At 39.4% G+C, this 14,820-nt stretch overlaps 1 protein-coding gene across 1 annotated transcript; it reads right to left on the bottom strand.

Moving 5' to 3' along the window:
• Positions 1-4,850: 4,850 nt before the first annotated feature.
• LOC103774527 (beta-secretase 2-like) lies at positions 4,851-14,403 on the bottom strand (the record flags this gene model as incomplete). The annotated part of the gene is made up of 4 exons (XM_008941939.1): positions 4,851-5,375; positions 10,840-11,008; positions 12,167-12,316; positions 14,302-14,403. Coding segments are annotated over 4 exons (675 nt in total), but the record flags the coding sequence as incomplete, so codon positions are not given.
• Positions 14,404-14,820: the final 417 nt, after the last annotated feature.

Here is a 14,820-nt window from a genome sequence, read left to right on the forward strand (position 1 = left end):
TTTACTTTTGGGCTAGTTTAAATTCTGTACCTGCCTTTGTAGTGCAATCTAAACTTCCCAGTATTTTAAAAACTACCTGACCACAAAAGATCCAGCCAAAGCCTAGATACAGTGAAAAGAAAAAAAAAAAAGCAAACATAAAGCATTTTACATATTACTACTGTACAGTCACTGATGTCAACATGTTTTAAAATAACCTGTTTTGTTGTTTACAAATAGACTATTGCTAGGGGTGAGACATACCGTTATAAGCTTTGTTATATGGACAGGGGAATATTCAGTAACTGGCTAATGATTCTACTCAAAGATGATTGTGCCCCTTATTCACTTGTGAGTGGATAATTCCCAATAGCACCTAGTACACTGGCTTTCAAAATGTTCGGACAAGTGAACCTCTACCGAAGAAGCCAGGTGCCTGCCTGATGTTACACTTACATTTGATTACTTGTCATCAACTGCAGTTGCTCTCCTGTTTGGCTCTACCAAGGAGCCTCAGCCTTGATCTGGAAGCCTTGTAGAAGACTCAGTTATTTAGCATCTCCACATTCCACAAAACCAGCCAGCTCCAACTCACTTTAGCCCCTCTGCCAGTTAGTGCAAGTCATCACAGTGGCTTTCGCTGTATGGATCCATCTGATCCAGGGGTTTGGCTGAAATCAACAATTATATTTCAGGTAATGTTCCTGAGGAATCATTACCAGGATTTTGGATTACTCACCAGCCAGGCCTGAAGTCTAGTCAGGCCCCAGAAGCCAGAAAATGTGACTGGCTCAGAAGATTGCTCATATCCCATTACCAACCTGTCTTCAGTTCTCTGAACAGCAGCAGTAACTTCATTAGCCAGACATTTATCAATCAGAGAGTCAAGTTTGACAGGAACTAATGTCTTGGCAAATTGTACAGATCCTTCTTAAAAGGATCAATCTGTTATTCTCTTAAGATTTTTAATAAAGTGAAGTGTAGATTACTTTTTTATCTTTCCATAATTTCCTTTACTTCCGCATCCATAGGTCCTATTACCACTTATGAAGCTGATGTGTGAGATCAGGATATGACAACCCACCAACTTAGTTGTTGGAAACCTCTAGAGAAATCGAGGAAGCTTTCAGCCGCACAATCATTCTGCATTTTCAGAAAATTTGAGGACCACTCTGTCTTTGAAAACATGCTGTGTTAAGCAAATCTCATTAGCCTTGTCATATTTAAAGGAAAAGGTTAGTATACAGTATTCTTTAGTGAAACATAGCCAGATGATAAAACAGCCAGTAACTGGATAGAATACCTAAAGGTTGACTTCAGAGAGTTAACTGTCGTTAAGAATAAGAGATTAATTAGAGATATTTAATTATTAATAAGAGATACCAAAACAAATAGCTGTGTAACCACTAGTTAACAGGCACAGCACCAAAGGTGAGAACTGGGATGGTACTGTGCTTTAATATATTGCATTTAGGTTGATCCAAGATACAAATCCAAAACACAAGCTCTTCACCTTAAAAAAATAACAATCCCTTCTACCTAACTTCTTTCACAGAACTTGAGAAAAAGGCTTATTAAAATTATTCATCTATTTTTTTTAAGCATTTAAATTGAGCCAAAAAGCCCATGATAACATTTCTAAAACTTGTGAAGGAAGTGGGCTAGAACTAACATACTCCCATGCCTGAACTCAGGTTTAACTACTCGAACTCAAATCACACATCTTCAACTCACTAATCATTACACTGATAGCTTCAATTATCTAAAAGGCTGCATCCAATGAAACATGGCTTTCTGACATTTTCATGGTACATGATACTACATTCACATTAGGAGAATGCTGGTTCTTCAAGAAATACTGATACATATACAAGGAACGATTTGGAGCATCCTGTCTCCCATAATAAATAGAGAATATTTTCCAGCACCATATTTACTCATAAGCTTTGTTTATTCCCCCCCCCCGCTTTTTTTTTTGGTATGATTTCATCCTATCTCTGAAGTTAGTTAACAGGATCATAACATACTTCACAGCACCGTCCTTTAAAAAAAAAAAAAAAAAAAAAATCAGCAAAAGAGATCACCAACAAGACACACTTGGTAAACACTGCAGTCTGTCACTGTATTCCATCTTTCTCAGATAAATGCTCAAAAGCATTATTTTTCTTAATGTGGTGTAGGCTAAAGATGATCTTTCAAGGGTTTCTATTGCTCTTCTTGTTGCCAAAGCAACAAAGCAATACTCACCTGAATATCTGCCAGTATAAGTATCAATTTACAAGCTGAGATGAAGTTTGTGCTGTTAGATGTCACTAACAACATTTTTACTATAAGCCAAATTTTAGTGGCAAAGGCATCATGAAACCAAAGAATATATTAGTATTTCATTTGTTCTACTTGATTATTGCTCCTATAATTCAAGTGTTTCTATTAAAATGTCTTGACCAATGACATTCAAAGTGAAAGGATAAAACTGAAAGGCTTTTATATGAAATCAAGCACATTAAAAATGTTTCATTAAACAACTCAGAAGAAATCTTGCTTGTCGTGAGAAAGCATACTAAGAAACTCTCCTGGTAAATTCCTTCCTAAAACTCTTTGTGGTAAGGAAATAGGAGGAGTTGGGGAGAGGGAAGGAGCTAAGAAACACTTTAAGAGCACACAGGTGTTATTACTTTCTGAATTGAAAAAGTGTTCATTGTTTACCACTGTATCAATCCAAGCATTCACACTGTTTCTGTTTGAAACAGCTGACAGAAACAGTACTTATATTACCACGCTGTAAAAGAAGAAATACAACTTTCAAATTATTTCTTTTGTGTAAACCTAAACCCAGGAGGACAATATGGAATTGAATTACAGAATTGGAAACATCACTCTGTCTTTTCAGAGCAAAGTCTATTGCTTTAAGAAAAACTCAAGGGAACTTCTTCTTGCTATAATGTCTACTAAAAATTCTAATTATAAGCCATTAAGAAGAGCTGTACTGAACATTGAATATGGACAAAACATCTAAGCCATATAGTTTCATACATTCCTTATAATTAATCATTCTTCTCCTCTTAAAAATGAAGAAGCAGAGGAAGAAGGAGGTAAGCTTAAAGTTTCTTCCTATTTCCAAATCCTAATTCCAAGGGAAATAATTTTCAGACATTGGATCACAACACCAAGTATTTCACTCTATTCAGTCAAATAATCTGAAAGTGCAAGAATTAAAAAGGACAGAAAAGTGTAGGCACTTCCAGTTATGAAATGAAAACAGAAGTTAGTTTAAAAAATGCACAACAGTGCTTTATTTTCACACATATCATGTGCACCTCTGTAAAAGCACCATTCTTGAAAAAAAGAAATCTTTGCTTATTCCATGCAAAGTCAGAAGCAGAAGCAGTGTGAACCAGAAAGCTATATGAAGGGATTACAGGCAGAAAAATCTTCTAGGCAAGGGATTGGGAGATTCAGAACTAAGCTTCCTTGGTTTTTTTCCTTCTCATTTCCCACACAGATATGCAAACTGTTCTGCTATCAAAAAGCAAAGGAAATATTTTGCCTTTAAAAAAAAGACCAACAAAAACCCACCCGCCAAAATAGATAACTAATAGTTATCACTGGGTTCCTCAACCTTGCATTGTTTATCTTTTAAACCCACTGCATCAGTGGTATAGAAAAGTGATGGAGGTCCTGCATTGCTCACTGACTAGGTTCAAGAAAAATTGTCCTATCTGCCAAAAAAATACCATGGTCAGACCTCAGCATTAAGATTTGTGCTTGCACAATGAAGGTCTGGTCAAATATGTCCTTTCCTGCTCTCTCCCACTATTGTTTTCAGTCTCACCACATTTGTTTTCAGCCAGTCAGTATACGCACCTTTTATATGATCAACACACCAGTGAAGCTAAACTAAAGACCTCCAACTGCTGTTCAAGTTGAAAAACAAGCCAGCATTAAGACTTTCACTGCACAGTCTGTCCATGAAGACAGACACTTTTCCCTTGAACTTCTAGGTTGCTGAGCTCAGGAAAAAGAAATAAAAAACAAAACAAAACAAAAACCACGCGCGCACACACACAAAAGAAGTTGTCTTTCTTATTTTGTTGTTTCCTTTTTGCTATATGCTCACCAGAAATACCAAAAGACGTGGCAGAACACAGGCCTTAACTTTATCATCTGTCCATGCATATGCAGACCAGAGTTTTCTAAATATCAGTTATCCTCAACTCAAAAAAACCGAATCCCAGAAACCCCCACATTAAGGGGAAAAACTGAAAGGCATTTTTTTGGTGCACCAAAGTGGAAAAGTCTTGAAGTATCAATTTTTATAAAACACACTACTTCAAAGCCAAGGAGTTGCATTTGGTTGTATAGAGTATCTTGTGCTTCAAGATCAGTTCTAAGCCACATGCTTACAAGTGGTAGCATCCTTATAAATTAAGAGAGGTAGTCTTGTTTTACACTAAGGCTGAACAAGTTCATTTTCCAGGTTTCACCTCCTCAAACTATTATTTTGTAATGACACTCAGGAAGGGCAACCCTCTCAAGTGGCAGCAGTGACCTTGAGGAAAAAAAACCCCAAATCAACATTTCTGTTTGACCTCACTTGCTTTTCTCTGCTGCTTAAGTCTGACTTTTCTCCCTCCCCCACATCATAAGCACAGTTTCAAAATGAATTGATGTAAACAGAAAGCACTATTCATTTAATGTGATTAATAAGAAAGGTCATTAAGTTTTTTTCTCTTTTTCTACAGTCAGGGCTTGATAAGTTAGAAAATACTGACAGCTCTTTTTTTTTTTTGTGAAAGAGGGATGGACAATTTTTTTTTAGACAGTGGAAGAACATCATGGTGTGGTTTTCTCTCTCTCTTTTTTTTTTTTTTTTTTTAAAGAAGGTACTATTCAGAGCATAAGGGCTCATTGTACTGCAGTAGCAAGTCCAGTACCGTAGCACTTAAGAGGTGGTTAACAGTGCTTTGGTTCAGAATCAGTGTTAGAAAATAAAGCTTAAAAAGTTATGATAAAGGACATTTGGTGGGATTTCAACAGCAATTTCTAATGAATGTAGAAAGGACTGAGGCATTGGCTTCTTCCCCTTGGCAAAGTACTTTGTTCTTCATTGTGTTTAAGTCCCAGGTTTCACGATCCAGTTTCTCATTTCCATCGATGACGCACTAAGGAGGATTCGTCGTTGACCACATCGTTGTCAGTGTAGCGATGCTGACACCGTGGTGGAATAAGGAGCAGGATGATCAGTACAAGGAGGATGATTCCACACAGGCTCATGAGAGCATAGGAGGCAATCCACAACACTGGTTCATGGAAAGAAATGCTAGAAACACAGTTGCTTGCAACATCTGCTGTTGTGAAAGGGCCTTCAATCTCAGATACTGGAGAACCATCAACTTCTGAGAAATTACAAAAAGAAAAATGTTAAGTCTGTAGACATCATTTAAAAGCAAGTAACAAAAGATCTAGCCTAAATACCTGTATATCCTTTTACACCCTCATCATACATCTTGGCATACTCATATTTCACTGTATTTCTCATTGCAATAAAAATGCTAGTATCTCATATTTATAAAATGGGAATCTGAAGCATAAGGAGACCATGATACTCCCACATCTACACAGGCTGTCAATGAAAGAACAGACATTTAAATCAGGTCTCCCACAGCCTAAGTTAAAGCCCAAGCCACTGGATCACCTTTTCTCTCTGAATTAACCTTTCAGAAATGCCAATTCAACAAAGCTTAAAAATCCTATACCACCTACACTGCAGTAGGTCAGGGCCTGGGCAGTTTTTGTTTGTTTCTGGCATTCACAACAACTGGAAGAGTACCTCAGATGACTCTTGTATCATCTGTGTTTGCTACCTTCCAGGGTCTTAGGGAGCAGCATTCAGGTGCATTAGCTTCACAGATATCTTAAGGGACTGTATCCTAAACACAGGGTGCAGGGTGGAAAGTAGCACAGATACTCTCATGAGTGGAGGTGAAAATTCAGAAGGAAGGGGGAGTGTGGCAGGAGGGGTGGGCAACAGCTGTTCAAGAAAGGGTAATGGTGGAAAGGAAGGTCAATGTCAGGAGTGAGAAGATGGGCAATGAAGGAGCAGTGCTGTTGGGCAGGGAGGGAGAAGCTAAACAAGCGGCTCAAGAAAATGGAGAAGACAAAGCTACAGCAAGAAGCATTAAAGGGGTGTTTTGCTAGCTCCATTTTCAAACAGCCATTCACCCTGGTAACATCACAGACTGTGTGACTTGTCTCATTACCATCACAAACCCCTACTTGTTAAACCAGTGTTTGCTAAAAGGGGTTATTCTGCCCATGGTTGTCACAGTAACCACGGCAAACGTAGCAAAGTTCCCCTGAGTTGTGGACAGAGCTACAGGTATTGTAAAGGGAGAGCCAGTGAGTTGCCTAGGGCAACAAAATATTCAGAGAATTTTGCACCTGCAGGTGTCAGGGGAAGTATGGATACCTTTTAGCTTGCTTGGGGCAACCAGGAGCCTGCAGTTAGTTCTGTCTGTGCATTTTAACATGTCTTCCAAAAAGTTGTTAGTCACTTCTCTAGTCAGATACCTCAAGACACATGTATTTCTTACAAAGGCCTCAATTTTATCCTTCCTGCCTAATTTTGTATTCATTTTATATACAGACACACACTTGCCAATCTCTTAAGTGATCCTGCCTACTGAAAACAGTATCTCTTACTTGCATATATCTTATACATAACTCCTGAAAGTGCATTTAAAGTGATTAGCACAAAACACCCTTTGGAAGGAAGAGGAGAGAGAGCCTGGGTTTTGGAAAGGCAGGAAGGTGGCCTTTAAGCTTCGTTGTGGAGAAACAAATGCAGAATAGGTGGGCTGTGTTACCTGAAACTTACTGGGAGAGATTTTAATTGGTATTCAGTCCATAGCCTCCCAAAAGATCATATTATTTTAAGGCTTAAGTCTCATTAGACTTAATTCAACTTAATAATGAGCTGCTACTGACAGAGACAGTCCTGCTTGCCCTCATTCCTATCCCTCACTGCCTGTTTTGTATTAGTGCTAGTGACTGGTAGGCTGCAAGGAGAGTCAGGGCAACTTGCTGGTCTGATGGAAAACCAGCTGATCATAACAAAGAAAACACCCAAACAAGGAATTTTCTGTAGGATGACTCGATGGAACCAGTTGCTTCTCCAGCTGCAAGTGTAGGAAGACTCCTTTGGCAGCAATATGCTGATAGTGTACTGGGTGAAGCCTGAGGCTGCACTCACAAGCACCCTAACACCAGTGAATACCAAACGTACCCTCTCAACTCATCAGATGGTAATAAACTGGCCTGTGCAGCCTGCATCATCAGCGTATCTCTGCCAAGGCACTGCTGTTACATAGATATGGTCAGGCAGCTGCTCAGTAGTAAGCAGATTTATAAGACTATCTATAAGGCCTGTGGCAGAGTCAGTTTTCTACAGAGTCTCAGTATTGAACTTTGTCTATTTTGTAACTATTTCTTTTGGCCATCTCACCCCCTCATGCCATCTCATTTGTATCTATGAAGTCCTGCAGCAAAACCAAACTAAACCACATTTAGCACTTATGTGAAAGGCAAGGCACAAGTATTACAACTTACGTATTTAGCATTTTAAAGAAGTGGGGGAAAAAAAAAGAAAAAGCAGCACAATTTTGCACCTTGGAGATAGCTTTGAAAATAAATAGTCCCTAATTATTCATTCTTTGGCTTGAGTATAATAATTACTCCTATTAAAAAAAGGCAACACATAACTGTTGCCATAGTGGCTGACATTTTAAATTACATTTTGAGAATGGTTGATAGCAGCACAGCCTCTGCTTTCTTCCCTTCAAAAAGAAATGTCCCTCACTCTCTTTCACCCCTAGAGAAACTGAGAGGAAATCAAAAGAGGGGAAATTTGCCTAAGTTGTTCAAACAAGCCCTTTACATAAACTAACAGTCACACACACTTAACGTATTACACATTAGCTGAATTAGAATATTTTGGCATATTTTTATTAGAATGTCTGGTGGTAGCTACAATAAATTCTTGACCTTGAATAAACAGGATTTCATTCATTAATGATGATTACAGAACAAAAATGGCACTTCTGGGAAAATGCTATTTTGTAACATTGGTGTAGAACTCACACACACTCTCACTCACCAGCTTGGGTGGTCTGGAGAGGAAGCAAAACCGGTTAGATCAAATTTATCATAAAATTGTAAAGTGCTGCCCCTGGAAGTCACCTAGTCCAGTCTCCTACTCAGAGCAGGACTGTCACCATCAACAGATCAGGTTAGCTGCAACTTTATCCAGCCAGGTCTTGTAAAACCCTGAGAATGGAGACCCTATGATCTCTCTGGGCAGATTCTTTCTGTGCTGTACCACCCTCTATGTGAAGAAGAAATTCTTCCATCTGACTTGAACTTTCCTGAATGTAACTGCTGGATGCTGCCCTTTGTTGCATAGTTTCACTTGCACTCACCCTTGGCTTGTATTCAGCTTGGGGTCTACCATAATCTCAATTTTTTTTTTTTTTTTCCACAGGGTTGCTATTCAGCCAGTCCCTTCCCATACTGTACATTCATGATGGTTTTCTGCTTGAGGTGCAGAACTTTGCACTTCTCTTCACTGAAACTCCTGAGATTTCTGTTCTTCAGTCTTCCAGGTTACCCAGGTCCTTCTGGACTGAAGCTCTGCTATTCATCATGCCATCTATTCTTCTGTGTTTAGTGCCCAGAAAACTCAGTGTGTTCTCTCTCGTTACAGTTCAGTGTAGAAATCATTTATGATTACAGTCCTTGATGCATTTCTCCCCTAAAAAATACCCAAGTCTTGCTCCTATCATCATTTCACTTACCCCAAAAATACTAGGGGTTTAATTCTGCTCAGTGTCAAGGTACCATTAGGTTGCTTCACTGATACTAACTAGCTGATCTGTGCATCTTTTCTCAAGAGGGGACCTGATCCAAATACCTTTTCTAGTCACCCTGTAAACAGCTGGTTATCCCTGAAATTGTCAACAGACAACTTGAAACAATTTGAAATTAGTTAACAAGCAGAGTGAGTCTTAAAGGGTTTCACATATTGAGGAAAAAGCAAATTTCTTTTCCTGCTACAATGGAATAGCTTCCTGCAGCCATCTATCTCTCCTCTCTCTTGGTACATCCTGGAGAATGAAAATGGTGCAAGGAATACTGTGGGATAAGCCAGTTCTCATCTGTAGCCAAATCTTAATACAAACTTGGGAGTTCAATAAAGTTAAGGCTTTTAGTTGTGTTCACCTCATTTTTGTATTCAGTACCTACTTGTTTAACACCAAATAAAAACATGGGCTTAAATTTAGTGTTAACATTCTAACTGCAAAGCCACACCCAACAGTGTTTTATATTTCTGTTTCTGAAGATCTATGCCACCAGTAATTCTATTTAATTTATGACCACGAACAGACTAAAAAGGTCCAAATAAATTACATTAATATAGTTGCTATGGAGGACGTGGCTGGCCTCCACAGGAAGTCAGTCAGGCAGTTTAATCCCTCACACTGCACAGACTGCTAACCACTCACAGTTGTGGTTCTCTGATGAAAGTAGTGTTAAATATGGAAACCACAAGCTGTGAAGAGGTGAATTCAGAATAACTGGCACATCCAGCAAAATGTCATCTGACCCATGTGAGTAGAGTCTGACAAATCAGCATATCTTGTCTCAGTCAGTGGCTTGTGCCATCTGATTTCTCAAGAAGCTAAGTTCCCATGACACTGGGTTAGACATATGCATGAAACATGGACAAAGAAACAAGGAGGGAATGCCTTCTAGCATCAGCTAGGTATCGTCATGTGTCCAAGCTCATGTAAATTCAGATTACATTTCTATTCAGCAACCTCAGTTCTTTTCTACACAAGGGTGGAAGAACTACATGAAGTGCCCAAACTCTTTGCTTCTATGTAGCAATATTAACATTAAGGTGTTATTATGGTTCTCTGACTCTTTTTCTCAACAAAGACACACTGTCAAAGCAGTTCTTACGAGCCCCAGCTGGGTCTCATCCCCTGCTGACCACATGTCAGTCTGTTTGGGACAGAGCCTTGCACATGGATGCACATCCTCTCCTCTCTCCCACTGGTATGTTCTCGTGGTGCCAAAGCGACTTCTCAATCAGCAAGGAGAGGAAACCCCAAAACTTTATTTTTAGATACCCGTGGTGAGGTAAGAGAAATAATGAAAAGATAAAAGTTAACCAGCATTGTAAAATCAGCCAAAAATTACAAGCTGTTTCAGGTTTTCTCAGCAGCTAATTAAAAAAATTAATGTATTTCTACTTAGACTGAGAACACTATTTGTTTAGAACCAACACAAACATCACAAGTCTTAATTTGAGTCCTATTTTCATCTTAGCTCTTTCTTTGAGTATTTCTGAAAGGTTGAAAATGCACTATTTACATCAAGAGAAATGTGAGAGCAAGGTATTTCACTGCACATTACAAAAATTAGTTGAAGAATACATTTACCTGCAAATTACAACAGGAACTACACAAAAATGAAGCTGCATTAAAAACAGGGACTCATGTCCTGTAACTGTGGGGGAAATTGCACACACAGGAAGATGTCTCAGAAGGATCTTCTCTCAGAGGGAAGAATGCAGCTATGATACCCAGAGCTGAGCCTGAAAGATTGCTTTGTGCAATACAGCTTTTTTTTTTTCCCCTCCCCTTGAAATCTGAATAGCCTGAGAATGCTCAACCAAACCAAACCAAACTCCTTCACACTTCATGAGTAACTGCACTTCTGGTAACTGCTGAAGGTGTTTCTCTGAGAAAGCAGGTGGTTCCTCACTGAGTCCCGAGTCCCGAGTAATATTTCTCTTACCTGCACATGGACTCACTGCAAAACCCACTCTCCTCTGGGCTCTGTCAAATATTACATAGAAGCCTTCCATGACTGTAGCACCAATAACTAAAGCATTCGTGGAGGACGAGATGCCGAATCGGTAGCATTGTAAATTCTCTCCTATTCCAAGGATGGGTTGAATATAAAGCTATTAAAAGAACCAACCAAAAAAAAAAACAGGGTGTAAGAAGCAACACCACACAGTACTTAGAAGCTCAGACCTATTGATTATATATTGAAGCGTTCGAACTCCACTGGAAATAAATGAATAGGGACAAACAGATTTCTGTACATGTCTTAAACCTGGTCAAAGCTTACATGCAGGTAAGAGGTAAAGCTCTTGCGTTTTAAACTTAAGTTTGAACACTGTCAGTCACTATATGAAGGCCAATAGCAAATTAATGAAAGCCACTTTTTATTGTATTTTCCATAAGGGAAGGGTAGTTGAGAAAGAACTTGGGATATGAACTCAAACTAAAGAATAATTTCATTACTTAAAAATTATCAGGATGGAATTTATTGATAGAGCATTCACTGTCAGCTTCAAGGCTCTAGACTCATAAATTCAAGTCACATTTTACCCCTTGTCTCCTTGGGGAAGATGAAACATTGCTAAGCTACATGATCAATACAGAAAAAGCTTATCATAAGGCTTTACTGGATTTGAAGTTAAAATGTACTTAATAGGTTCATTCTCCCCTTTGCTCCTGACCACCCCCTGAGGTAAAAAGATTGTATTAGTAATGTTAGAGGATACTAGCCTGTATTGCAACCTATACTGGGAGGGGAAGCCAGAGAAGAAAAATAAAAGTGGTGCATTATATTCTAAAAGCTGGGATGGAATATTAACAGATAAACCAACCAAGTTACAGAAGCTGGTGAAGAGATTACATGGGCTCACTGCTAAGACTGTCATATTCAGAAGTGCTCCAACTCAGAATGCCAAGAAACCCAAATCAGTTTGCTTCCCAAAATGAGACGATCAGAATGAGTGGAGACATTTTGTATTGACATCTCATGTGGCTAAAGCTCGTAAACAAAACGAAATGTTGCCTATTATTCCTGACAAGTTTAAAAAATCATTCCAAACTACATGGACTGCACTCAGAAAGAAACTGAATTTTAGGTTTGACAACTTTATTTTCCTTATTTAGTATTAGATTTTAAAAATTTCATTTAAAAAGATTTCCCTTGCATGCAGTAAGCCTGTTCTTTATTACTGCTAAGTATAGCTCACATTTAAGAGCATATGCTTTATAATAGAAAAAAATAAATGCATAACTGAATAAAGAAAGAAGGTTGAGACCTGTGGTAGGATAGTGATCCGAAACGACCTACTGGAGTTTTCATCTCTCAGGTAAATGGAGAGTTTGGGAAATAAGGACCAGGGTCTTTCAGTTTTATCCCAGCATGCAAGTTGTGAACCAGTCCAGAAACCAGAAGAGAATTCTTGTATCTATTAAAAAAAAAAAAAAAAAAGTGAAACATATCTATTACATACATTTTGATAGATTTTTATAAATGATCACTACCACTTCCAATACTACTTGCATTCCCATGGAGAAATTCAATCATGAACATAAATCTGACAAATCTTTTTCCTTCAGGAAAACCAAAAATCCAACACACAAACTGAGGTATACCATAAACCATTATGACTTGTGCATTGGGTTTTTTGTCTGGCAAGGTTTTGATAACAGGGAAGGGTGGTACTGGCATGGCTCCTGTAAGAAGGTTTGAGAACGTCCCCTAGCTCCAAGTCAGACCTGCCTCTGGCCAAGGCCAAACCAATCAGCAACATGGAATTGCCTTTATGACAACATATTTGAGAGGGGAAAAACCTGTTGAGTGAGTTTTCTTGTTTTGGAGAGGAGCGGGTGTGAGAGAAACAACTATGCAGATAGATACCAAGGCCAGTGAGGAAGGAGAGTGGGAGGAGTGTGCCAGAGCAGAGACTCCCCTGAAGACTGTGGTGAGACAGCAGGCTGAGCCCCTGAAGCCCATGGAGGTTAACTGTGGAGCAGAATCCTGCCTGCAGTCAGTGGAGGACTCCAGGCTGGAGCAGGCACCTGCACCCAAAGAAGGCTGTAACTCCAAAGGAAGCCTGCTCTGGAGCAGTCCACTGCTGGGAGGACTTCAGCCTGCAGAGGACCCCCATGGTGGCTGGAGATGTTTGGGGAGGACTGTCTCCCATGGGAGGGACACCACATTGCAGCAAGGGATGACTGTGAAGAGTCCTCTAATACCTTACTGATCAGTTAACTATTTATTGGTCATGATGAAGGACGTAGTTCAAATGTCCTGACCAACATCAGTGGAGTGTGGATTGCTGTGACCCACTTCACAGAAGGATGCCCTAGCCACAAGGTGTCATTACAAGAGCTCTTGAGTAGGCTTCTTCAATTCCCACCTCATCAACTGAAATTGTTCCAGTCAACACTTAAGTGCTTTGCAAAGGGAAGAACTTTTCAACCAGGGAAGCTGTGCTATGTAAGGTAACCAGTACATTTAGTTCAGATACTGGACACCTGCAGGCAGTGAAGAACACTTCATGGCAAATCTCAGCTCTCAATCAGGTAGGAAAAAGACCTCAGTCTTGAATTATCAGCATATAGGCAAATACTCTGTCCTTTGGTCAGCTGGCCAATAGTCCAGTTACTGCATTTCCTGTGACTTGCAATGTCTGCTGCTGTTTGATTGTGAATCCATGACAAAAGTATTAAAATTGTTCACATTGAAATATCTGAGATTTATTGTTTATCTTTATCCTTCTTGGCACTGTTCATTGTATTCATCCAAATATGAACAGTTTTTATTAACCAGAAAATGCTGCTTCAGTTACTCTGTACTCAGAGGAATTCACCATCCCCATGCCCTACTTCTAAAGCCCACTGTATTTCCAAAGAAAGACATTTTAAGACATAAATAATTCAATAATGAAGGTCAAAAGAAGCTTTATTGATATGAATAATCCTAATGAATGACATCCATTCTATACAACAATAAGCATTATACTTGGAAAAGAACTGCTTGCAGTAGCAGGTTCTTCTACTTTATAGACACTGTTTTAAAAGAAAGGCCTGATTTTTGTACTCTTAATACTTTGAATCAGAGCAACAGGGATTACGTCCACGTTTCTGAAATGCTTACAACAAAATATTCCTGATGAATTTCCATTCACATATTTCTTGTCCATAGTTGGACACCCCATTATTCTCCCTCCTTCCTTTCCCCCTTTTCTTTTCTCTTTTCCACTTCTATCAAAGACTGTCAGTCATTTCTCACTTATTAACAGGAGCAGATCAGGAGAAATTCTGCTCCTTTCAGGTTAAAACCCTATGACTTGCGAGGTAGACAGCAAAGACAACACTTTTTGCAAAGACTGTGTGATCATTTAATAGGAATTTACTATTCTGAGCAGATGTAAGGGCATTATCTTACCAAGGATGTGCGAGCTATTGCTTGCACAACAGCACTGAAGACTTTCTGGGGCAGACGGAGCAGTGTGGTTCCACTGTCTACTATTGCTTTATCGGCGTTATACTAGGGAGAGGGAAGAAAGAAAAGAAGTCACACACTGCAGTTAATATAATGCAGATTCCACTTTGTCATGACAATGAGAAATCTGTCCCTTTTTTGGTAGCTGTCTTCTCAAACCTCTATGTCATATCACAGAATCACAGAATGTTAGGGGTTGGAAGGGACCTCCAGAGATCATCACGTCCAACCCCCCTGCCAGAGCAGGACCATCTGCTCTAGGGCAGGTCACACAGGAACGCATCCAGATGGGTCTTAAAAGTCTCCAGGGTAGGAGACTCCACAACCTCCCTGGGGAGCCTGTTCCAGGGCTCTGGAACCCTTACAGTAAAGAAGTTCTTCCTCATGTTGAGGTGGAACTTCCTGTGCTCCAGCTTGTGTCCATTGCCCCCGTCTTATCACAGGGTACAAGTGAAAACAGGT

Source organism: Merops nubicus, unplaced genomic scaffold (assembly GCF_000691845.1).
Source record: "Merops nubicus isolate BGI_N331 unplaced genomic scaffold, ASM69184v1 Scaffold34236, whole genome shotgun sequence".
In the NCBI taxonomy this organism is placed as follows: domain Eukaryota; kingdom Metazoa; phylum Chordata; class Aves; order Coraciiformes; family Meropidae; genus Merops; species Merops nubicus.